The sequence below is a fragment of the Erithacus rubecula genome (genome assembly GCF_903797595.1).
Source record: "Erithacus rubecula genome assembly, chromosome: 16".
In the NCBI taxonomy this organism is placed as follows: Eukaryota; Metazoa; Chordata; class Aves; order Passeriformes; family Muscicapidae; genus Erithacus; species Erithacus rubecula.
Genome location: NC_136668.1, coordinates 16,386,890 through 16,409,637, shown reverse-complemented (window position 1 = coordinate 16,409,637; position 22,748 = coordinate 16,386,890). Strand labels below are relative to the sequence as shown.

The window sequence follows — 22,748 nt, the reverse complement described above, 5'->3', positions numbered from 1 at the left end:
CTGGATTTGGGGCTGGATTTGGGGCTGGATTTTGGGCTGGATGACTTTGGGCTGGATTTGGGGCTGGATGCCCAGCAAGGAGCATGGACAGATCTTCTCACCCCGCTCGCTTTGCAGGGTGTGGAAGCAAGTGTGGCTCAAGCCCCAGGGCCTGGCCAGTCTCCAGCCATCCCAGGAGCTGGAGAGGAGCCAGCTCCTCCACACATCCACCCCCCAGGCTGTGCCAGCAGGACCCACTGCATCAGGCCTGGCTGGCTGCAGCCCCCCAGCCCCTCTCTCCTGGCCCCAAAGGCAGCACTGGCTGCAGCAGAGCATCCCTCTCCCACCTCTGCAGCCTGCAAAGCTGCCGGCCCTGGCTCCATCACCCACCAGGACCAGCTCAGCACGGGGGGATGCTGGGGGGCTCAGGCCACACCAGCACAAAGAATGGCTTTGACAGCAAAGTGGGTTTGCCAGCAGGGGAATGTCAGCTCTGTGACTGCTCTGACCCCCCCATTTGCTGAGTGGCAAGTGCCTCATTACAGTGCATAGTTAAAAATCAAGGAAGCGGTACAATAAATCTGAATTACAGTACATCTGAGCCATAAATACATTTCTTTTTTTTTTTTTTTAAGTATATATATTTTTTTTTTCTTCTCTTCTTCTATTAAAAATTAGTTTATAATCCTGATTCTATTCACAATGAACAATTTCATCATCACACACTACGGACAAAAAAAATGTTATGGTGAACACAGCTGCAACTCCACGGCGGGAGCATGGGGAGGGCTGGGAGGGGGAAGAGGGGCTGGGGGGCTCCTAGGCTCACCCTAAAACAACCAGTCAGAAGCAGAGGGAGGGGACTAACGTGTGGCAGTGAGACATCAACACCATGGGGACTCACAGACAGAAGCAGCTTTGTTCAATGTAAACATCGATCAGGGGACAGCAGTCTCTCTCTCGCGGGCGTGCTCTCCTCTCTCTCTCTCTCTCTCTCTCTCTTGCCATAGACTGAATAATTTCTTTGAAAACGTAAACATATTGGAAGTGCCTTGATGAGGTATTGAGGTATTCCTCCAAGGTTAAGGCTGTCACCGATGCAGGCTGAGCTGGGCCTCCTGCAGCAAGCTGTCGAAATCCATGGTCTCGTACTTGCTTTTCACGGCAGCTGGGCAGGACTCGTCCGTGCTGCAATCTGCAAAGGGCGGGGGCACAAGGCTCAGGGAGGGGGATCAGCCTCCTCTCTGCCTCCTGGGGAGGGAAACTGAGGCACAGCAGGGCACTGCTCACTGCCCTGCCACTGCACAGCCAGGGGATGGTGGCAGCAATGGGCCCCAGCTGGGCAGGGCACACACCACTGACTGAATTCACTGCCAGGGGTGAAAACTGAATTTGGAGGGGCTGACACTGGGCCATCCCATGGGAGCTGTGCTGGTGGCAGAGCCAGCCTGCTCCAGGAGCTGAACACACAGTGCCCCTGGAAAGCCCAGGGAATTCAGCACAGAGCAGAGCTAAGGCTGCTAATTTCACAGCAGCTCCATATTTTGGCTGTATATTTTTGAATGGTGTGGCTGCATTTCACCTCTGCCTGGGGGCTCCCCTTCTCAGCCTGCACCAGGATGAACAGGATTTTAGGAATTATTTTAGCTGGGCTGTGCAGGAAGGGGGTGACTGGTGGCTCTGCAGAAATCAGGTGAGGAGCACTGAGGGACTTCTCTTAGGCAGGGGCAGCACTGGCCCCCCATCCCCACAGCACTGCACAGTCACTATCTTCCTCGTGGGGTGTCATCTGGTTCCTAATTTCTCTGTGCCCAAAATGGGAGGCTCTGGGATTTTTTTAAATGAAAAACGAACATTTGTGCTGCAAGCAAAGTCAAGGGATGGCTGCTCTAAGCAGAGCAGATACTGCAAGGTGATAAAAAAAAAAAAAATCAGGGAATACTTGTATCAGATGGGGCATCTGGAGGTAAGGCAAGACTTGGGGCTTTATTTTCTGGACCTCAGTCTTTCACTCATCAAGGGATCCAGAACCCTTCAGCCCCTGCAGAGGGTACAGAAATAAACATGCAGTGTTGGTGAAACACCTGAAGCAAGGAGGGCTGGGCAAAGCCTGGGATGCATTTTTCTTGCAGGGCTGGCACAGGGTTTGGCTCCTGGCCCTCAGCTCAGGCTGCAGCCCTGGTGACACAGTCACTGAGGCCCTGCTGAAGCACTGGCAGGATTAATGCCACCACAGCACATTCAGAGCTGTCACTTTGGCTCCAGAGTGCATGTGCAGCCTGGTGAATCTGTCCTGCAGAGCAGCAAACCACCCACATCACCTCTTGGGCTAATGAAATGTTGCTGACTGCCTTCTCTAATGCCTGGGAAGGGATTTTTTTCTGCTGGAAAGCCTCCAGCACTGTGCAGAAACTCAGCAGACACAGGATGGGCTTGCTCAGCTGAGACCCGGCAGCCCCGGGCTGTGATGCTCCATTTTGCAGCCAACACACCCTGATGCCTCACTCCAGTTTTTTGGTTTTTTTTTCCTTCTCCCCAGTTTCTCAATCCACCTGCCTGAGCCACGAGCAGTTCCATGAGTCACAGGAAAGCCAGTGGGCTCTTCCTGCAGGCTCTGAAGGCGTTTGGGATCCCTGCGTGTTACAGTGCTGCTGAGTGCTGTGACAGCTCTGTGCTGACAAAAGAGACAAAGCAGCTGCTGCTTGCTCACCCAGGTCAGCATATCTGGTCCAGAAGAAGCGTCCCAGGCCCCCAGAGCTGAGCTGGAAGGAGGGCTCGTTCCTCTTCCTCAGCGAGGGGCCGTTCTGCAGCGATAAGGCGGCGTGCTCCGAGTAGCGGTACGTGATGAAGCCGTACTTGTCCCCCCTGAGCAACCAGAGAAACAATGCAAGGTGTGATGAGCCCCACAGACCTTGTGGTGCAGCACTACACCCCTGGCCCATCATTATTTCCCTCCTCCATCCCACAGATGCACTTGGATCTCTGGACATGCTGAATCTCCTCCAGAAGCACCAGGACCGAGGGCTTGGCTGATGCAGGGGATTGATGTGGAACTCTGGCAGTGCTGTGGGGTTTGGGGAGAGGAGCTGCCTGGAGCTCTGGCCTACAGCTCACTGCCCACCCACCTGTTAGTCCTGGACAGGACCTGACACTCCACGATTTCACCAAACACCTCGAAGCGTTTCTTCAGCTCGCTGGAGCTCATGCTGCTGGAGAGGTTTCTGATGTACACCACCCGGCCTTCCCCCTGCCAAAGCAACCAGAAGCTTTCAGGCCTGCACCCTGCACCTCTGTGCTGCTGATGGGCTGGGGAGGAGCCCCTGCAAGCCAGCACTGGGAAACACTGCCATGGACACAGGCTGGCACCTCCAGGATCTGCTGTCTCTGCTCCAGCCAGGTCAGTGTCACCCCCAGGCAGCCACAACCAGGCTGGAGCAGCCACCGCCCCTTTTTTCTCCTTTAAAATTCTCCTGCATTCTTGCAGCTCTTTCAGCTTCTCCTGGCAAACGTGGGATATATTCCCAAGAACTTCCAGGGGCCAAATGCAATTACATTGCAGGAAGAAGTGCCAAAGCAGTGTGAGTGTGAGTGAGTGTGCACAGCAGTAATTCACTCTCCCACGTGCCCACCCCTCTGCCAGCTCCCAGCACATGCCCATGGGTTCCTGGTGCATGGATACAGTGGGACCATATCTGTGAGAGCTGAGCAGCCCCAGGGATTCCCCAGCTCACCCCACAAACTGCCAAGTGCACTGAGGCACCAGCGTGGGATGCTCTGGGCACCCCCGTGCCAAGGACTCCGTGTCTTGCCAATCGCTGGCGGCTTTCATTGGATTCTCCTCTTCCTCCCACCCCCATGTCCCTGTTTAACACTGGCCTCACACCAAGGGATGCTGAAGCCAGGGCTAATGGGCTCCAGTGCTGCTGTTTGGAGGAGGAGGTGAGCTCAGGGCTGGGGGTGCTGTGTCCCCATGCTCACTTACAATGGCCTTTTCCCGCCTCTTCTTCAGCTGGCCCCGGTGCCCGCTGCCAACCTGACACTGCTCGCCGTTCTCACACCTGCAAGGGAGGGCCAGGAGGTCAGCCTGGGGCTGGGGAACTGCTGGGAAAGCTTCAAACACCAGTGAAGAGCTGAGACACCCATGGGAGTGGGTGGGCACTTGGGGGCACTGGGAGCCATGGAGAGATTGGGGTCTGGAAACACTGGAAAGGAGACTGGGCAGTTTTTTCTCATCGATGCCAGGGTGTCCCCAGCCTGCACTTTCTCTATCCCAGGTCTGGCTTAGGTGCCTGCCCAAGCCCTGTCACCCATGGAACCCCCCAGCTGCCTCACTCAACCCCTCAGCCCATGGCTGATGCTTGTAGCAGTAGCTGATGCAGCACCAATTATTTTCATAGTTTTCCTTTCATCAATTAGCATCTTTCCTACTAGGGCCAGCAGAGCAGAGAGCCCTGGGGCTGCCCTGCACCACGCCAAAAGTTCAGGGGGTCAAAGCAGCCCCAGTGTCCCCCCGTACCTGAAGGTGCGTCTGCTGGCAGGAGAGCGCGAGCGGCAGCACGAGGAGCCCGAGCTGGACCTGCTCCTGGAGCAGTAATGCAAACTGCTCCTGGAAAGGGGGTTCCTCCTCAGGCACAGCTTGGTGCTGCCATGCTCCTCCTCTTCCTCCTCCTCTTCCTCCTCCTCCTCCTCCCCGGGGGAGCCGCTCTCACTGCAGCTGTCCTCAAAGACGGTGTCGTACTCGGGGGTTTTGCAGAACACCATGTCCTCGTCGTCGAGGGCACTGTCCAGAAAGCCAAAGTGCTTTGTTAAGCTGGCTCTGATCTCCTGGTCTCTCAGCTGCTTGACGCCGTCCTTCCACAGCATCTCAGTGCCCGTGTCCTTGCCCAGCTCCAGTCCCTGGTAGTGAGCAGCTGGGACCCTCCTCTTGTGCTCTGTCTCCAGCTGGCTCGGGGGCTCCCAGGACTTGAGCACCTTCCTCTGCAGGGCAGCCTCGGGTTTCAGCACCTGGCAGTAGTCGTGGTCCCCGAAGGAGCGGGAGAAGGGTCTCTTGAGCAGCCCCTGCTGCTCGGGCAGCGGCCGGCTCAGGTGGGCCAGCAGCTCCGTCCTCTCCGGCTGCTTCCTGGGGGCTTTCCCGGTGCCCCCGGGGCTGGGGGGAATCCCCTCCTCCTTCCCTGCCTCCTGGGGGATGTCTGGCTTGTACAGGTCCTCCTCGGCGGGTTTGTATGGTGGAGTGGTGGGAGGAGTGAGACCTGGAGCCCCAAACAAAGGGTAGGGGTCAGCTCTGCCCCCTCTGTCCTGCCCTGTCCCAGCCCACCCCAGGGCTGCACCCACGGCCCACACAGCCTCACCCAGGGGCATCTGGGGCAATATGATCCCAGTAGGGACCAGAGAAGTCTCCATTCCCTCCCTCTCCAGACCCTCCTGGGTCCCCCTGAACAGCTCCTCCCACCCCAAAAGCATTCCCCAGATCTGCTCACAGGGCTCAGATGTGGCAGAGCACACTTTGTGTCTGCAGTGTGATGGGGATGAAGGTGCCCCCTTGGCTGGTAGGCTGGAACTGACACCTCCAGGCAGAATTTAGGGTAAATGAGCCCCCTCCTAGAGTACATTTTTGCAAAACTAAAAAATGCAAAGCCTGTCCTACCTGCTGTCCCACACAGCTCCACAGTCAGCATTGGCTCAAAGTTTCTCTTCCCAAAGGTTGGGTCACTGGAGAAGAGCAAAAAATCAGGAGAGAGAAAGTGTGTAGGTGAACTACAGCCCCAAAAACCAAAACTAAACTGAGAAAACCCTGCCCACAAGTGAACCCTCCCACTGTGGTTGGTGCCAGCCAGAGTAACCCCACCAGGGCAGTGGGGTGAGCAGCTCCAGGGCACACACACACAAAATGTCCTGCCATGGGCATGGCACTCTCCACAGCCCCGTTCCCAGCAGTGCAGCTCACTGTGCCCTGCAAACACAGCCTGTGCTGGCTGCAGAGGCCCTGCCCAGCCACACAACCCCAGGCACTCTCCAGCCCCAGACTGGTTCCCTCAGCCCCACCTGCACTTACGTTTGTGCCAAGGACAGCGTGAGACCCCGGGGTGTTTCTGAAAAGCAGGAGAGAAGCAGGTTACCAGTGGAGCTGAATCCCTGCAGTGCCCACTGAGGGCTTTGCCCACCTGCCACGCTGCCAGGGCTGAGCCATTCCTGCTGCTGGGCTTTTGGGGCACCACTGCAGCTGAACCCCAGAGCCCAGACCCAGGGTGAATCCATGGGGAAGAACCTGGAGGGATGGAGCAACCTGGTCCCTTCTGGGTTATGGCCACACCAACTCCTCCACCTCATTATAAGGATGGGAAAATGCCCACGGATTGAAAAAGCACCCCAAAAGAGAACAGACCCCCCAGCTCCCCACGCATGGGACCCCACAGCCAGGCAGCACAGGGGGCTGCTCACAGCTCTGCCAGCTGAGTGCCCAGCACATCCCCACAGCAGGGATGGCACGGGCAGGAGGGTGAGCAGGGGGACTGCCCCAGCCCCTCACCTGTCTGCTCCAGCAGGGCACAGCGCCGGCTCTCGCTGCCCAGCTCGCCATGCCCCAGGCACAGGGGCTGGGGCTCTGCCGGCGGGGCTGTGCCCCCCACCTCCACCTCAGCAGCTGGCTCCTCAGCAGAGAAGCCCTCCAGCCCCGGGCACTGGGCCTCCCTGCAGCCCAGGGGCGCCGAGGGCTCGGTGGGAGGCTCCAGGAAGGAGAGCCAGTGCCCCAGCTCGGGGTTGAGTCTCTTGGAGCGGCGCACGGCCTGAGCAGCGCTGTCCTGCTTGCGGGCCGCCTTCCCCGTGCCCAGGCTGCCCTCCTGCCTGCCAGCATCGTCCTCAGGGCCACCCAGCTGCCCTGGCACCTCCTCCTCGGGGCTCTGCCGGGGCTCTCCCTGCTCAGCTGCTGCTGCAGCTCTCCCTCTGGATGTGCAAGTCCCGCTGGCATCCTCAGCGTGGGGCGCGGGGGAGCAGGAGGCGGGCGGCGGCGCCAGGGCTGCGTACACGGGCTTGCCCAGGCGGTATGGCTTGCTCACATCGCACAGCAGGTCCCGTGCCAGCAGCTCCTTCAGGATGGAGAAGGAGGCTCCGGGCTTCTTGCAGCTGCCAGGGCGGCTCTGGGCAGCGCCTGGCACGGGGGCACAGTCTGCTCTGGCTCTCTTGAAGGGGCTGCAGCAGGGCTGGGCTGTGCTGTCGGTGGGCTCGCGGGCGGGCAGCTTGCGGGGGGGCAGGCAGTAGGTGTGCATGTAGCGGATCAGCTCCAGCACCGAGTGCAGCTCCCCCTGGCAGGAGAACTGGCTGCCAGGGCCGTCCTCCGAGTCCCCGGAGCTCAGCGAGTCCTCGCTGCAGTCGCTGTCGTCCTCCTGCTGGCCGCAGTCGCCCAGGGGTGGGTGGTGGGCGCTGCCCGGGCACTCCTCGGGCGCCGGGGGGGCTTTGCTCTGGGAGCAGGAGCTGCTGGAGGTCAGGTGCCGGTGCAGCTCCGTGCAGCTGCGGCTCTGCGCCTGCGGGACGCTCGCCCTCCTGTCCCGGGGACCCTCCACCTTCCAGAGGAGAGAGGAGAAAATCAGCCCTGAGCCCCACGGCCCTGGGGGAGGCTGACAGAGACACCCCACACCCCCCAGTTCTGGCTCACCAGCACCCTGACCTCCCTGGGGTCAGCCTCCCCTCCTGCAGGCAGGGATGCTCCTTCTCCCCAGCAGGGATCTGCTGCTCTTCCCACACAATCTAATTTGCCAGGCCTAATGCACAATCACCAGCAGCAAAGCAGGAAAATCTCTGATGTTGCAGCTTCTGCTGGGTTTCAGATCAGCCCAGGTGCTGGAGCTGGGCTGACATTCAGCAGAGTGACCAGGGAGCACATGGGGCTTTCACAAATGGGTGCTCAGCAAAGCTGGGAGAGGCCAAATCCCCCCTGGCTTCAAGTGAGATCAAGGTGCTGCTTAGCACAGCACAAAGTCTAAAAGTTTTGCAGAGCCCAGACTGCAACAGACAGGGATGGGAGCACTGCTGGTGACAGTCCCTGCCTGTTCCCAGCAGCCAGCCCAAGGCTGCTCAGACTCCCCAACACCACCTTTGGGACAGCTCTCAGGAGGTGGGTGCTGCACAGGCTCCAGAAATGTGCTGGTTTTGCATTATTTGATTTTTGGTGAGGAGGGAAGGAGCCAGCCAAGGAAGTGATTTTCTAAGAGAAGCTGCTAAGAGTGTGATTTGCTGTGACACTGAAGCCACAAAAGAACTATTTCTTATAGAGAAGTCTCCATAGCGTGGCAAAAAAGATTCCTCTCCCTAAGAGAATTGAAAAAAGACTATTGCAGAGGTAGCAAACTGACTGAAAAGCCCAAGTTTTGTCTCTTTACATTGTCAGTAAAAAACAAAAAGGTGTGTAGAAGGAAGGGAAGTGCTCTAAAAGTTTATTCTGATTTCCTTACTACTTTTCCTTTAATTCTCTTAATAAAGCTTTCTTTACACCCTCCAAAATTTCAACCTATTTTACCTTCCCTCTAATCCCATCTCAAAGCAAGAAATGAGTAACTAATTGCATTAGTGCTAGAATGAAGTACCTTTGTGCAGGGCCGTGCAGGACGGGATTTTGGGGTCCCCGGACGCCGGGTGCTCCCCTCCCTCTGAACCTCACAGCTGGGAGGTGATGGAGACAGGAGCAGCTTCTTCAGCTGCAAAGACAAAGCGGCAAGAAAAGGAGTCGGCATCACAGTGAGAGCAGCAAAAAACGCCCAGGGAGGGGCCACAGGTGTGAGCGTCCCACCCAAAAATGGGGCAAAAAAAAAAAAAAAAAAAAAAATCAGGCAGGGAGGGTTTTAGGGTTTGTGTTTTCCACCTCCTCGTGGCTGTGGGGCAGGTGGCTGCCTGTCCCCACAGCATTCAGCACAGGGTCCCCCAGGCAGGCTGGGGCAGTGAGGACAGGAGGGAATTTACTTCCCAAGCTCCACTGGTGTCACACACACAGGAGCTGCTGGGGCATCCCAGCTTCTCACTCCACCAGCTCTGCCTGAGGTGACAGAAGCTTTACCCTGGTGTGAGTGATGGGTTTGGACAGCTCACTGGAGTCCCCAAGGGAGGCTCATTTAGCCAAAACACCCAGAGGGGGCCTTGACTCATTAAGGAGCTTTCAGAGCATTTTGCAGATGCAGATCCCTGTGGGATCTGTGGAGGATCTCCCCAGCTCTGTGTCAAACCCATGGGTGCTGGGTTTTCCCCAGCTCACCCTCAGTGCCACCACTTCTGAGGGGCAGGGTCTGATGGCAGGCTCAGCACATTTCCCTTCCACTCAACCCCAATTTTGATCAGGGGGAGGGGGGAAAAAAAAACCCAACAAACCAACCCAGACTCCACACCCAGCACCAACATTTGAGATTGTGCCCATGTGGCACTAACAGCTCAACAGCAAGACGACTGCAGGAGACAGACCTGGGGCTCCCCTGCTGCCCAGAGGCACAGGGACTGACAGAAAAGGGGTGCCCGGGTCAGGGTCTGCCAGAAATGCCCCCCTCAGCTTTAGGAGTGAGGCTCCTGTTGGTGGAGGTGCCCAGCACCCTTCCCCCCCTCCCCTGCAACGTATACATCCTATATATACACATACAGGTCATGTGTGATATATACCCCTGGCGGGGCGTGGGCGGTGGAGATGCACGCTGTCACCACTGGATGTCACTCCTCCCCTGTGCTGCGACTCTGGGGACACCCCGGGGCCGGGCTGGGGGCTCTAGGGGGTGACTGTGAGCAGCAGGAGGGAGCAGGTTGGGTGTCCCATCCCAGGGAACCTCCCAGGAAATGCTCCCAGTTCATCCTGGCCAGGAATGGGAGCAGGGCTGGAGCCTCAATATTGCAGGGAACCAAGAGGGATGCTCCAGCCACCAAATCTGGATGGATTGGAAGCCACACAGCCCCTGAGAGGCTTTGGTGGAAGGCACAGGGAGGGTGAAACCCTCCCACTGAAGGGCAGGGGCTGACACTCAGGCAAACCCCTCTTGTGACAGCAGGGAGCTGAGAGCCAGGGGGAACAGCCACCACTGCCCATGGGCACGGGGCTGGGATGAGCCAGGGAGAGCCCCGGGCAGCCCCACACCTGCACAGGGCATTAAAAGCAGGTGTGGGTGTGCCAAAGCAGCCCCCAGCCCTCTGGCAGCCACCCCCCACCCCGTCCATTGATAGATTTGCATACACACAGCTCGTTCCCGTGAGGATGGTGATGGAGGTGACAGCAATGATGCAGAACATGTATACGTATACAATACAAGTATATGCTTTGGTATTGACGGTTAAAAGAGAGTTTTAAGCCTAGAATGAAAAAATTCAGACCTTGGCTTCCTATCATACCCATGCAGCCGGCTTATCTGGGGCTCATCCAAATCCACCTTAAACAGTAGGAAGTGGGTTCTTACTAGAGACAGCTCATCACACTCGGGGGCCGGGGGCGGCCCCCCCGAGACCGGGGCGGTGGGTTTGGGGGAGGGGGCAGGTGAGGTGGTGGCAGGGTTGAGCGTGTCCCCCTCTTCCATAGTTGGGAAGGCAGCCAGGCCCATGTCATCTCCCTGTATATCATCCAAAGTCTCGGTGAGGGCTGCCAGCAGCGCTTCGTTCTCGCTGTCTATTATCTGAAAGGAGCAGGCAGAGAAGAAAGGGGGTGTTAGGCTGGGCAGAGGGTCCCCAGCATGCTGCAGAGGGGACAGGGACCAGCTCCCACACTTCCCAGTGAGCCCACTGTAAGAGCTTTTCCCCAGCACAGCACGAGGATGGGATGAGGAGAGACCCAGAAATGGAGCGTCAGTCTGTTCACCTGCACCCCAGCAGGGAAAGAATGAATCAGAGCATCTTCCCTCCCTCCACCCCACTGTGAGGCAAACAGCAGCAGATAAAGGATGTGTGAGGAAAAAGCTCCTGGCCCAAATCCTCCTGACTCTGGGCTGCAAGAGTGTGAGCTCAGCCCAGTGGAGAAGAGGGCACAGCCTCCCAGGAGGGCACAGGGGAAGCTCTGCCCAGGCTGCACCACTGGCCAGATGCCACAGCTTGTGACAACAACCACTCTGAGTTCTGTGTTCACTGAAGGCCCCCAGACACAGGCACCTCCAGCTCCTCAGGGGCTCTCAGCCCTCACACTTGGAGCTGCTGCACCCAGTGCTCTGTGAGAGACCCTGCCCACTCACACCCAAATCTCCTATCAGCACCCCCAGATCATGCTGTTCACCCAAAAACTGGGTCAGGGGAGCTGCAGTGCAAGGCCCATCTCCCTCTGGACCAGGCAGGGCCAGGGGCTGCTCCTGCCTCATTTGGGTCCCTCTTTTCACCTGGGCTTTGGCTTTGTTGATGCACCTCCACCCCTCCCAGTCCCACACAACCCCACAAATTCCCTTCCAGTCTGGCAATACAGTGCTGAAGCCCAGAAGAGGATGCAGGAGCTGAGGAATGGCTGGAGGGAGCCAGGAGTTCCTTCTTTTTGGTCCTCCTCCATCATAATCTGAATATAAACCATGTCCAACGAGAAGCAGGCTACCATCAGTGATAAAATTAGCACGGGGGTAAAGTCAGGCTCACAGGCAGGACTGCTGCCTGCACACAGCCTCCTGTGCTTCTCTCCTCTTGTTTGGAAATTAAACATCTTTTGTTCCATGCCCTAACCTTGCTCACAGTTACTAGAGCAGGCTCCAGGGAAAGGCAGCAGGATGCTCCATTTTTGGCTCAGTTTCTTTTCCTCCTGTTATTGGCACGAGATTGCTGTGCACACAAGTTCAGTGGGATACATTTCATCATACTCCACTGCTCCTCATCAGCCTGGCTTTTGCATTTCTTTTCTGTTTATCTTTTCCCCAGGAAGTTCATGGAAAATATGCATCTCGTGATGAAGGTCCCTCAGCTGGACTGGACCATTTTCAAGCACAGCATCAGCCCAGCATAAAAGCCAGAGGGTTGTTATTACGGGCAGGTTGGAAAATATTGAGGCTTTTTTTTTAATCTTCTTGTTTAAATAGAAATCCTTCTCCTCCCAAAATGTAACCCAGGGTTGGTGATTAGCTGGTACCAGTGGCTCACAGACTCCTTGTGCAAGGGGGAAAAGGCCTGGGTGCTGCTCAGGGGGGCACAGAGACCCCAGCCCCAAGGACAGGCACATCCAGGGCAGGACATGAGCTTTGGGCAGGGAGAGGGGGCTGCTCTGTGCCTGATCCCCTCTGCATCCCCTGCTCCCTGCCCCCAGCTCCAGGAGATGAAACACAGACAGGAGCAGAGGGACATGGAGCATCCCCTGCCCCAGCCACGGATCCATCCCAGCCCCTCTGCCAAAGGGACCCCACCCCACACAGAGCTGGGAAAACACAGCAAGGAGCTGCTTTGTTCTCCTGGGAAGGGAATTTTCCCAGTGCTGAGACCCCCACGCTGCCACCCTGGCAATGGAACAGGACATGCTGCACCCCAGCTGCAACTCCCAGTGAATAATCCAGCACAGCAGAGCTGCCTCAGCCTCCTCCTCCTCCTCACCAGCCCTACTCCACCTGCCCCATTTAGAGCCGGTGCACAAATTAATGGAGCACTAATCAGCTGGGGAGGAGATATTAATAGCTGTGTGTGTGTGTTCCCTCCTCCCACAGCCTCCTCCTCCCGGGGTACCTGGAGGAGCTCGGAGTCGTCGGTGCTGTACTGGCTGCAGTCGCTCTCCGAGCGCTCCCCAGCCCAGGGCAGCTCGCTGAAGCAGCCAGCAGAGTCCAGGTCCCCGGCGTCCAGCTGGGACAGGTCGATCTCAGGGAAGTCAGAGTAGAGGTGCTCCTCTCCAGACACCTCATACTGCACACAGGAGAGGAGAGAAATGGCCTGAGCAAGGGGTGAAGGCAGCACAGCCAGCAGCATCCCCCCATGGGGACAGCCAGTGCTCCCACCCCGTGCCCCCAGCCCCTCTCCCACTCCAGGAGCAGGGAGTGGCTCTGGCAGGGTGTGCTGGGCACCCTGTGGGTCTGCTCAGCCTGGCACTGCTCACTGTGAGCAGCTGGCACCAAAGCCCCTCTGGTGTCCCAGCTGTGGCAGAGGTTGGAACAGCAGGACCTGCACGGGAAGAGCCTGGTCTGTCCCAGCCAGCAGATGGCCAGGGCACAGCACAGCCAGCTGACTGCTCTCAGGGCAATTCCTGCCCTTGGTGCCCTAAAAGTGACACCCAGGTCATGCAGGTGGGGTCAGCACAAGACACCTGGCACAGCAGCACACAGGTGAGCACACCTGGAGCTCACCCTGTCCCCCACCACAGGGCCCTGAACCCCTCAGGACATCCCTCAGGGGAAGCTGCACATCCCAAAGCACTGCCAGGCACCCCAAACCCTGCTCCTGCAGGCTGAGAAGAGCAGCATGGAAATGAATGGATGTCTGAGAGCACACAGCACAATGTGAGCTGCAGGAACAGAGCTAAAAATCTCCATTTATTTAACCACAGAAAGGAGCTGGCACCTGCCCCACTTGGGCCTGGCTTCCAGCCACGAATCCCCAGGGCAGCAAACAGCACCCAAGGGAGCCAGGGCTGGCACCAGCACCCCTTTGGACCATGCCTGGCTTTGCCTTGGTGCCCAGGTTAAAACACAAGGGGAAAGGTCTGCTGCAACTCCTCCCAGCACTGGCTGCCCAAGGGGAGTTTTCTGGCACTGAGGGAAGCAAGTTTATTTACAGAGCAAATGGATTTTGGAGCAGGCAAACATGTGAGCATGTGAGAGAGGCTGCAGGGGAGCGTGGGGGCCCCTCCTCCTGAAGCACCCTGGAAGGGTCTCCTCCCTCACTCAGAGGGATTTCAAACCCAGCTGCAGGAATAGAAAAGAAAAGCTTTTCTCTCTTCTCTTTTTTTTTTTTTTTTTTTTTTTTTTTTGGTTTTCCAATTGGGATAATCTGGGATTACTGACTGTGCTCCCCCAGGCTGAGGAGCCTGTCTGCCATGCTCAGGACACTCCAAAGGACACCCCTGAGCACTCTCTCACTCCCATTCTGCATTCCTCACCTGCTTCCAGGGGAGGTGGAAAACAGGGAGAGCACCTTGGAGGGCACAGCAAGGGCAGGGCAGGGTGGTTTCATGGCCAGTGCCACGTCCAGGAGCTGCAGTGGGATGCAGGGAGCTGCTGCTGCTGCCCCAAAACTCTGGGAGCTGTCCCCACTCTGGGGGATGCTCTCCCAGCACCCTCCCTTCACCTTTTAGCTGGAGGGATATCAGGTACAGGTGCATACCTGTGTATCAGGTACACACCACAAAGTGCATCAGGCACCCCTGAGTGGCTCTGGGAGCTGCTACTCCTCCCTTGCCCCCAGGGATGGGGATTTTCTAACCTGCCCTGCAAACACCTTTGTTCCAGGTGTCAGGAGTCCCCACTGCCAGTTCTGGGGGACACAGATGCTGCCTCTCCCCTTGTTCTGTCCCCTCTGCTCAGGGGCAGCTCTGGCACCAGATGTCCTTTGGCCTTTCAGATGTGTCCCTTACCTGCTGTGGCTTGTCCCTGCCTTCCGGTCCCTGCTCCAGAAAAAGTCTTGTGACAACTTTGTCTCCCCCTTCTCCCCAAACCTTCCCATGGGAACACAGGCAAAGGCTTTTATTTTTAGCCAAGCCATACATACACAGATATATGTGTGTCTGTGTGTGCGTGTGTGTGTGTGTGCAATTAAAAATAGCAGAGCAGCCAAATTCTCCTGCTCCTTTTGATATGCCACAAGGGAAAAGATCCTGGTGCTGAGATCACAAGGAGCAGCTGACACCAGTGCTCGGGATGTCTTTTGATCAACTCCACAGATGTGACATGTCCCCGTTGGCAACAGGGCTGGGTAAAAATAAACTCCTGCAACCCAGTGTTGCTGAGCTGCCCTCACTGGGCACTCCAGGGCAGGACTGACCAGTCCCTGCCACGCTGGGGATGCTCCCAGATTCCTGCCTACCACAGCTTGGGAATGCCCAAAACTCAGCTGCTCCTCCTTGCAAAACAGGGGCAGCCTTTGCTTAGTGGGGACACCCATATCACACCCCAGCATCCCAACCAGTCCCCTCTGCCAGGCAGGGTCATTTACCCAGCCCAGCCACCAAGAACCTGGGGCTGCAGAGGGAAATCACCACTCCCAGCTCAGAACCCATCACCCTGAGCAGCACTGAGGGCAGAGACCCCCCTGGGCTGGCCACAGCCATGGGGAGGCTGCCTGTGGGCACAGGACCTCATCTGCTCTGACTCTCCCTTTTCCCACCCTTTGCACTTCCTGCTGCCTTGGGAGAGGAGTGAACTTTTGTTCTAATTTTACTTGGGACTTTGTAGGAAGATCAGCCATGGGTTCTTGGTGTGCAGCCAGCAATCACCCATGGAGACATGCTCAGAAATTTGGAGGCATCCTCCAGCCCAGACACCTGGCTGGGTGTGCTGCAGTGACCAGAAGCTGCTGATGAATCCCTGCCCCAGGGAGGAGAGCTCCTGCTGTCTGCCTGCTCAGCATCCCTTTGTCTCCTGGCTCTGGAACAGCTGCTGGGTGCTCTGGGGCTGCCACTCCCTGTCCCTTTGCAATGTCCCCAGTGTGTCCTTCCCAGGGCAGTGGCACAGTGAGGCAGCACGAGGAGCTGGCACAGGGGTTAGGGTCCATCTCCCTGCCCCACTGTCAGGGTTTAATGCAGGCCACTGGCTCTGGTGTCACCAGCAGCTCTGGCATTGTCCTGGGCTGGAGCCACATCCAAGGATGTCCCAGCTCAGTGCTGGCTCCTGACACCCTGGGGACAGCAGGTGGGACATGTCCCTTTCAGCTCTTCTGGTTTGGAGAAGTGTGAACTCTGGCATGTGAGGTCTTATCTCTGAGGAGACACAAGACTCCTCCCCAAGCCCAATTCTAATTCAAACACTGGATTAACGAGACAGGAAATGTTTTCCTCTTTTCCAGGGTCAACCTGGGCTCCCCAGATGAAACCTCTGCAGTCAGCAGGACTGGAGAGGCTGGCTGGGGTCAGGCTGTGTCCACCAGCCCTGCTGCCAGGGAATGGCAACCTGAACCAGGGCAAGCAAGGGCTCAGCTCATTGTCTGCTCTGCTTGACTGGCTCAGGGAGCTGGGGACAGCTCAGTGACCGTGACAGAGACCTGCAGGTGCTCTCCTCTGTCTCACTCCAACAGCAGCACTGTTAGAAATTACCCTTATCTGCAGAAGCCCTGGGTCCAAGCCCTTGAAGTCACAGCCAAGTATTTTGGCGTGGGCTGTGGGCACAGGCAGGGCTCGTGCTTAGTCAGCCTGCACAGTGGCAACCTCTGAAGAGCCACAGGCAGCACCTTCCAGGAGCTCTGCAGGGCCTGTGTGACAGCTCTGCAATGGCCCTGGCACTCAGTGACACCATGCTGCATGACAAAAAGAGAAGGGAAGAGGCAGCACCACGGAGGGGCCAAAGGAAGCAGGCAGGAACAGGCACCCACTCTGGCTGGGCAGCAAATGGTGACTCAGCTCCTCCCTGCACAGCATTAAGGGATAAATATACATCCACACGTGCTGCAACACTGCCCCAAATTAGCCAGGGGCCTCAGGCTGTCACCCAAAGCAGCAGCAGAAGGGGAGAAATGCCAAGTGCTGCTCCCACCAGCCCTCCCTCAGCCCCAAGGGGAGCTTCTCCCTCCTCACCCTCACCTGGGCCTGACTCGAAAAAGGAGAGAAAATCCTTGGGCAGAGGTTTTGCAGAGAGTCCTCTGGGCTTATCAGGGAAATCCATAATCACAGACTGCTCCAAAAGGGGATTACAGGGAGAAGGGAGACAGGAACTGCAGGGCAGCTCTGTGGGACGGTGGCACTGGGCTGGTGTGACACTAAACTGGCTGGTGTGACACTGAACTGGCTGGTGTGACACTAAACTGGCTGGTGTGACACTGAACTGGCTGCTGTGACACTAAACTGGCTGGTGCTGCACTTGACTGGCTGCTGCGGCCCTGGGCTGGTTGGTGTGACACTGGCCAGTGTGGCACTGGACTGGTGTGGCACTGGCCAGTGTGGCACTGGGCTGGTTTGTGTGACACTGGCCAGTGTGGCACTGGGCTGGTGCAGCACTGGGCACAGTCACTCCCCCCTTTTGGGCAGGCAGACCCCCAGCACCCTCCTGAGCTGCCCCAGAACCACAGTGAGGAGATTTTGGGGGCATGACCCACCCTGGGGCTGAACCCAGGGGTGCACCCTGCTGTCCCCACAGCCCCCAGCCAGGGGACACAGTCCCCATGGGGTCAGGCATCAGCAGCCAGGGCAGGTGCTGCCAGCCCCTGCCCATCCCAGGGTGCAGCAGCTCCAGCCCAGCCCAGAGGGATGCAGGATGTGTGGGGTGGGCAGCCTGGCTCCAGGAGCAGGGAGGAGGGCAGAGGTGGGAATGGAGGAGAGAGCTATAAATAAGTGTAAATACAGCAAAGAGGCACCTGGCCAGAGCTGTGAAGGTCACTGCAGAGTGTGCCAGCAGATAAGCAACCCCCCTCCCCAGTGGCATTTGACAAAATGTCACTGTGAATGAGGGAGAGCTGGTGTCGGGTTGTGCCTTGGCCCTGCCACCCCCTGACACCCCAATATTTATAGCCTGAGAGCCCCACGGTGGAGAGTGAGGGGTCCCTGGGGGTGAGGGGACCCTGCCTGCACTCACATGAGCACAGGCAGGTCCCTCACCCCCTCCCCAGTCAGGAAAAAGTCACACAGGAACCTCCCAGGCTGCACAGACCATGAGACACCTCGCTGTCCTGCCAGGCATTTTGCCCTCTGCCCCCTGTTAATTTTTAATTACTTTTTTAAACTTTCTGCTAATCCCTTTTAACGATTCAGCCCAGCCAGCAAGAGGCAAAACCTCATTTAAAGCCAGGACTAAGCAAACAGCAGCTCTTTCTTCCTCCTGAGCTACTCCAGACCAAGTTCTTCTGGTCCCTGTGGGTGCAGCACGTGGGAGCTGCCAGGCCCCAGCTGGGCATGCTGTGCCAGCACAGCCTGGGCTCAGAGGTTGGACTCAAAGGTCAGACATGATGACCTTAGAAGTCTTTTCCAACCTGTGGAATTTTTTTCAGTTCTGTGATTCCGTGGCACACGTGGAACAGCTTCCCTCCCAGTATAGCCTGAGGTGCTGAGTGGGAAAAGGGGGTGCTGAGTGGAAAAAGGGGGTGCTGAGTGGGAAAAAGAGGTGCCCAGTGCCAGGCTCTGAGCCCCAGCCCCAGCCTGAGCACAATCTCACTCGCTGACTTTTGTCTTACATTGGAAGGGTGTAATTAAGATCAACCATGAGATGCCAGTAATGGGAAATATTAAACATTAACCGCAAACAATAAACATGAACTTGCCAGGATAACTTTGATATGGAGGAAAGATGGAAGAAATTGCACTAAGTTGTCCTTGAGTCACAGGTTAGAAAAAAGGAGCCTGAGATACTGGTAATAATGCCCTGGATAAACAACATTCTGCAGGAATACTTCAAACAAAGGTGTGTCGGGTTTAGGAAGAAGGGCAGCAGCAAAGTGTATCACAGGTTACAGAGATGCATGTTCACACTTCACTCAGCTCATTTATTCAGGCTCCAAATTACAGAGTCCACTTTGGCTCTGCCTGAGCTCCAGGACCAGCAGGGAGCCCCCCCAGCCCCTAAACCCCCCCAAGTACTGCAGGCACAGGGCAAGGGCAGGGTGGCTGTGCCAGTGCAAGGAGCAGACACAGCAGAACAGGCTGTTCCCAAGGAGCCACCTCCTCTCTCAACACCACCTCATGGAAACAGCCCTGTCTGGCTGTGCTGTGTCCCTGTGCCCTGCCAGGGCTGCCCAGGCAGTGCCAGCACACCTGGGCACCCTCAGAGCTGTGCCTGCCCAAGGGTGACAGCTTCACCCTGCAGCCCTGGGGACAAGCAGCAGCACCAGCTTGGCAAACACCATCCAGCACCTCCAAACACTCATGTGCCAGTGCCTGCTGCCAGCCCTGTCACCAGCTCCCTGTCACCTCCTGATGGCATTAGCCAGGCAGGGCACAGACCCCTGTGGGTTTTTCTAAGAAATTCCTTGTTATCTCCCCAAAGCAGAGGCAGGAGCAACGGGCAGCAGCTGGCACGTGCTGGGCTGGGCACACAGCCCAGTGGGGACTGAACTGTCCCAACAGCTCTGAGCTCCCAGCCCTGCCATGTGAGCCCTGGCCATGGGGACAGGCAGGGAAGGAACAGCAGCAGCTCCTCACCTCCTTCCCAGCACAGCCTGTGTGGGACAAGGACACAGAGCCTGGAACCCTGAGAGGATGCCCAGTGGGACTGGGAGCAGTGGGGACTGTGGTCGAGGCCAGCAGAGCATGGAGACACTGAAATTCTTGGGAGTGCTCCCACTGACACAGCCCTGGAGGTGGCAGGGAAGGCTGTGGCTCCAGACCAGCCCCAGGCCCAGGCTGGGCCACCAAGGGGACAAGCCCTGACTCACTGAGGAGCTGACTGTTAGCCAGCTCTGCTGGTCACCAGAATCCCCCTCCATGGCAACTCCCTCCTTTTGTAAGGAAATCATGAGGGAGTGATTATTTTCAGACCTTCCTCTTCCAGTGTCCCACATGATTGATGTGAGCACAGGGACACCAGTGAGGAGCAGCAGCCCTGTCCCTGTCCCTGTCCCTGTCCTGCTCCTGCCCCTGGGCAGGTTTGGTACCCAGCTCAGAGGGCTCCACGATGCCCTTTCTGTCCAGAGGACACAGCAAACATCCTCCCAGGGCACAGCCTGGCACAGCCAGCCCAGCTCAGCTCCAGGGACACTGCTCACCGTGCCACTGGCAGCTCCTCACCCCTCTCAGCCAAAGCTCCCCTTGGTTTTCCTGGGAATCCCTGAATTACTTCAGCCTGGCTCTGCCCAGCTCACCAAGGGCTGCAATTCCTTTGAGAAATGAAGGAAAACTAGTGCATTTTGATTTTTACTCCTTTTTCTTAGCTCTCCAATTTGTAGCCATCTTTTTTTCCAATCAACATTTTTCTTGTCTGCTGAAGCTCCTTATAAACAATGCTTTTGGTTCAGAGGTGTTTTTTCCCTTTGAAATGAAATAAATTCTTCCTGTGTCAACTTGTTCTAATCTATAGTTTAGTTTCAACTAATTATCCACAAGTAACTTGCATTATCACATAGAAAACAGAATTTAACTGAACAGAAATATCAGCAGATTCTCAACATTTGAAATAAGGCAACACAAAAATTTAACACATATGAAAAGGAGTCACAAACATAACTACATTTACAGTCCTGTTCACATTCTGGCACTCAGTGTCATCCTGTGTGACAGGGGAGCTGAGGTCACACCCAGCCCAGTCCCTGTCCTTTTACACCTGACAAGCAGGTGAAGAGAACCTGCTGCCTGCCAGCCACCCCAGCTTGGTGTCACCACCCCCTGCAGGATGCCCTGAGCCACAGGTGCCTTTTCACACCTGGCTGAGGCTGTGCTGAGGAGCAGGGGCTGCCTGGACGAGCTGGTCCCTGCTGCAGGGGTGCAGCACAGCCCCTGCCCAGCCTGCTGCAGCAGCTCTGCTGCTGCTCGTGCCACCAGCAGCCTCTTAGTGCTAATCAGGCAAGGCAGGAGACAGGCCAGGTTCAAGCTGGGGTTAAGAAGGCACAAGGAGGATCTTCCTGCATTTAGCCTGACCTGGTGGCCAGTGCAGCCCCAGCACATTGCAGGGACAGCTCTGCCCTGCTGGGCCACCACCAAACCCTCCCTGTGCTCCTCCAGGAGCCTTTCTCCTGCTGGACATGGGCTGTGCTGGCCCTCGTGCCAGGGGGGGCTGTGGGAGCCCAGCTCTCATGTGAAAATTGTATTTTCAGCTGGATGCATGAGGTTTCAGAGAATGCAAACCCTTGTGCCATGGGCAAAACCCTTCAGATCTGTCCTTGCCCTCCTGCCCAGCCCATCCAGGTGTGTCCCTGCCCATATTCCAGTGCAGGTGGAAGCCCCAGCTCTGGCAGCACTGCCCATGCCAACCCCTGGCACCCTGCACCTCCCTGTCTCCATCACCTGGGGACACCAAGAGCTGGGTCCCCCCCACTTCTCCTCCAGAACCAGGGGCTCTGTCCCCTCCCCTATCCCCCCTACACCCAAATCAATGATTGCCCATTTTCTGCACAGACCCTGGAGGTGTCCTGGCCAGAGGGGACTGTCACCACCCAGTGTGGTCACCTCTGCTCCATCACCACAATGCCCAGAAAGCTGCTGGGGAAGGGGAATGCTGACAGTGGGGATTTTCCATCAGGGATACAGTGATGATCAGTACTGACACCACTCCAGTCCTGTGGGGAAACCAAGGCTGGGGCAGGTGGGAGCAGAGCAGGTCCCAACCGGTCTGAGGATGCAGGACACGCTCACAGGGGGAGCTGGAGCTGGGAACCCTGAGCAGCACCTCAGGGCAGGCTGGGCAGGCACTGCCAGCACACAGCCTGTTTGCTCTGGGGATCTCCTGGGGCTGCACAGGCTCTGCTGTGTCCGGGTCCACACCCAGCCATGGTCAGGAGTCCCAGCCAGGCCACCTGCCCCCAGGGCTGGGCTCTGTCCCTGCTTTTTGGCCCTGCAGGAAGCATTTCTAGGAGCCACAGCCTGGAGCTGCTGCTGCCAACCTGCTTTCCTCAGGCTTCCTACTCTGCAAACAACTGACTCACCCTGGAAAGAAACTGCTCCAAGATCTCCAGATAGAAAAATCCCTACGAGGGCAAGAAGCTCCTCGAGGAGCACATGCAAACCCACATACAGAAAGCTTTGTTCTGTTTCAGATTCTCTCCTGTGAGGGACCACACCTTTCCCCTCCCCAAAACCCCAGGCAGGCTCCAACAGGGCATGAGAGGAGGGGTCTGGCCGCTCCCAGCTGAGGGCTGGGGCCCCTCTCCTCCTCCCAAACCAGTCGGGGGCCCTTCTGCTCCACCCAAACCAGTTGGGGAGAAGCCCACAAGCATGAGTTCTTGCACTAAATCAGATCCTTGGAGTGCTGCATGTGCTGGGCTGGCTCCCTCACCACCCTGCCCTGAGCTTGCCTGTCCCCAGGCTTTGTCCCCCCTATTCTTGATCCCAGTAACAGAAAGGCAGAGACCCCAGGGCAGGCTGGCCTGAAATGCAGCCCTGAGCTCTGCCACAACTGCTCTGACCCAGCAGCCACCTCTGGGTTGGGAGCAGCAGAGCCAGGGGTGCTTGTGGTGCAGGGGAAGCCACCTCTACCCTGGCAGTGCCACATGGCAGTGGTGTGGAACCCCAGGCAGGGCTGGCAGGGTTAAGGCTCCTCAGCCCTGCCTTGCTGTGCCACCTTCATGCACTGTGATGGCCCCAGTGCCTGGCAGCAGCTCCAGTTTCCAGCCCTGTGCCTTGCTCTGATCCATCCCTCTCCCTCTGCTGCCATGGGGAATGTGGCCAGGAGTCCCTGTCACAGGCTCCAGTGTCACCTTGGAGGGGCCCTGCAGGGTGGCAGAGCAGGGCTGTGCTCAGTGTGGCACCGTGGGGACACTGCTGGGGCTGGAGCTGGAGGAGAAGAGCCTGCCCTGGATGTCCCAGGGTGACAGCAGAACACAGAGGGCACGGTGGCCATGGCACCAGGGCAGCAGCCCCTCACTGTCCCCCAGCCCCTTGCCAGCCTGCCCAGGTGACACCGTGTGTACCCAGAACTGCCCGAGCCAGCCTTGGTTATGCAAACCACAACGGGAGCTGTTTCAACTAGTTGGATTCCTGCCTGGCAGTCAGGTGCCTTCCTCCTCCTCCTCCTCCTCCTCCCAAAGGGCTGCCAGTGCCCTGGGCAGCTGCCCAGGCTCTGTGGGTGCCCCTGTCCCCACGCTGA

General features: G+C 57.4%; 1 protein-coding gene across 1 annotated transcript in view; it reads right to left on the bottom strand.

Annotated features, from left to right (window-relative positions):
• PPARGC1B (PPARG coactivator 1 beta) overlaps positions 1-22,748 on the bottom strand; it is a 41,687-nt gene continuing 18,939 nt past the window's right edge. Inside the window, exons 2-12 of the mRNA XM_079319862.1 lie at positions 12,613-12,786; positions 10,395-10,607; positions 8,556-8,666; positions 6,506-7,535; positions 6,032-6,068; positions 5,624-5,688; positions 4,496-5,228; positions 3,962-4,037; positions 3,105-3,226; positions 2,690-2,844; positions 1-1,174 (exon numbers count right to left, since the gene is read on the bottom strand). Coding sequence (XP_079175988.1) covers positions 1,071-1,174; positions 2,690-2,844; positions 3,105-3,226; positions 3,962-4,037; positions 4,496-5,228; positions 5,624-5,688; positions 6,032-6,068; positions 6,506-7,535; positions 8,556-8,666; positions 10,395-10,607; positions 12,613-12,786 — 2,820 coding nt within the window. The 3' untranslated portion in view covers positions 1-1,070. The remainder of the gene's footprint in view (positions 1,175-2,689; positions 2,845-3,104; positions 3,227-3,961; positions 4,038-4,495; positions 5,229-5,623; positions 5,689-6,031; positions 6,069-6,505; positions 7,536-8,555; positions 8,667-10,394; positions 10,608-12,612; positions 12,787-22,748) is intronic.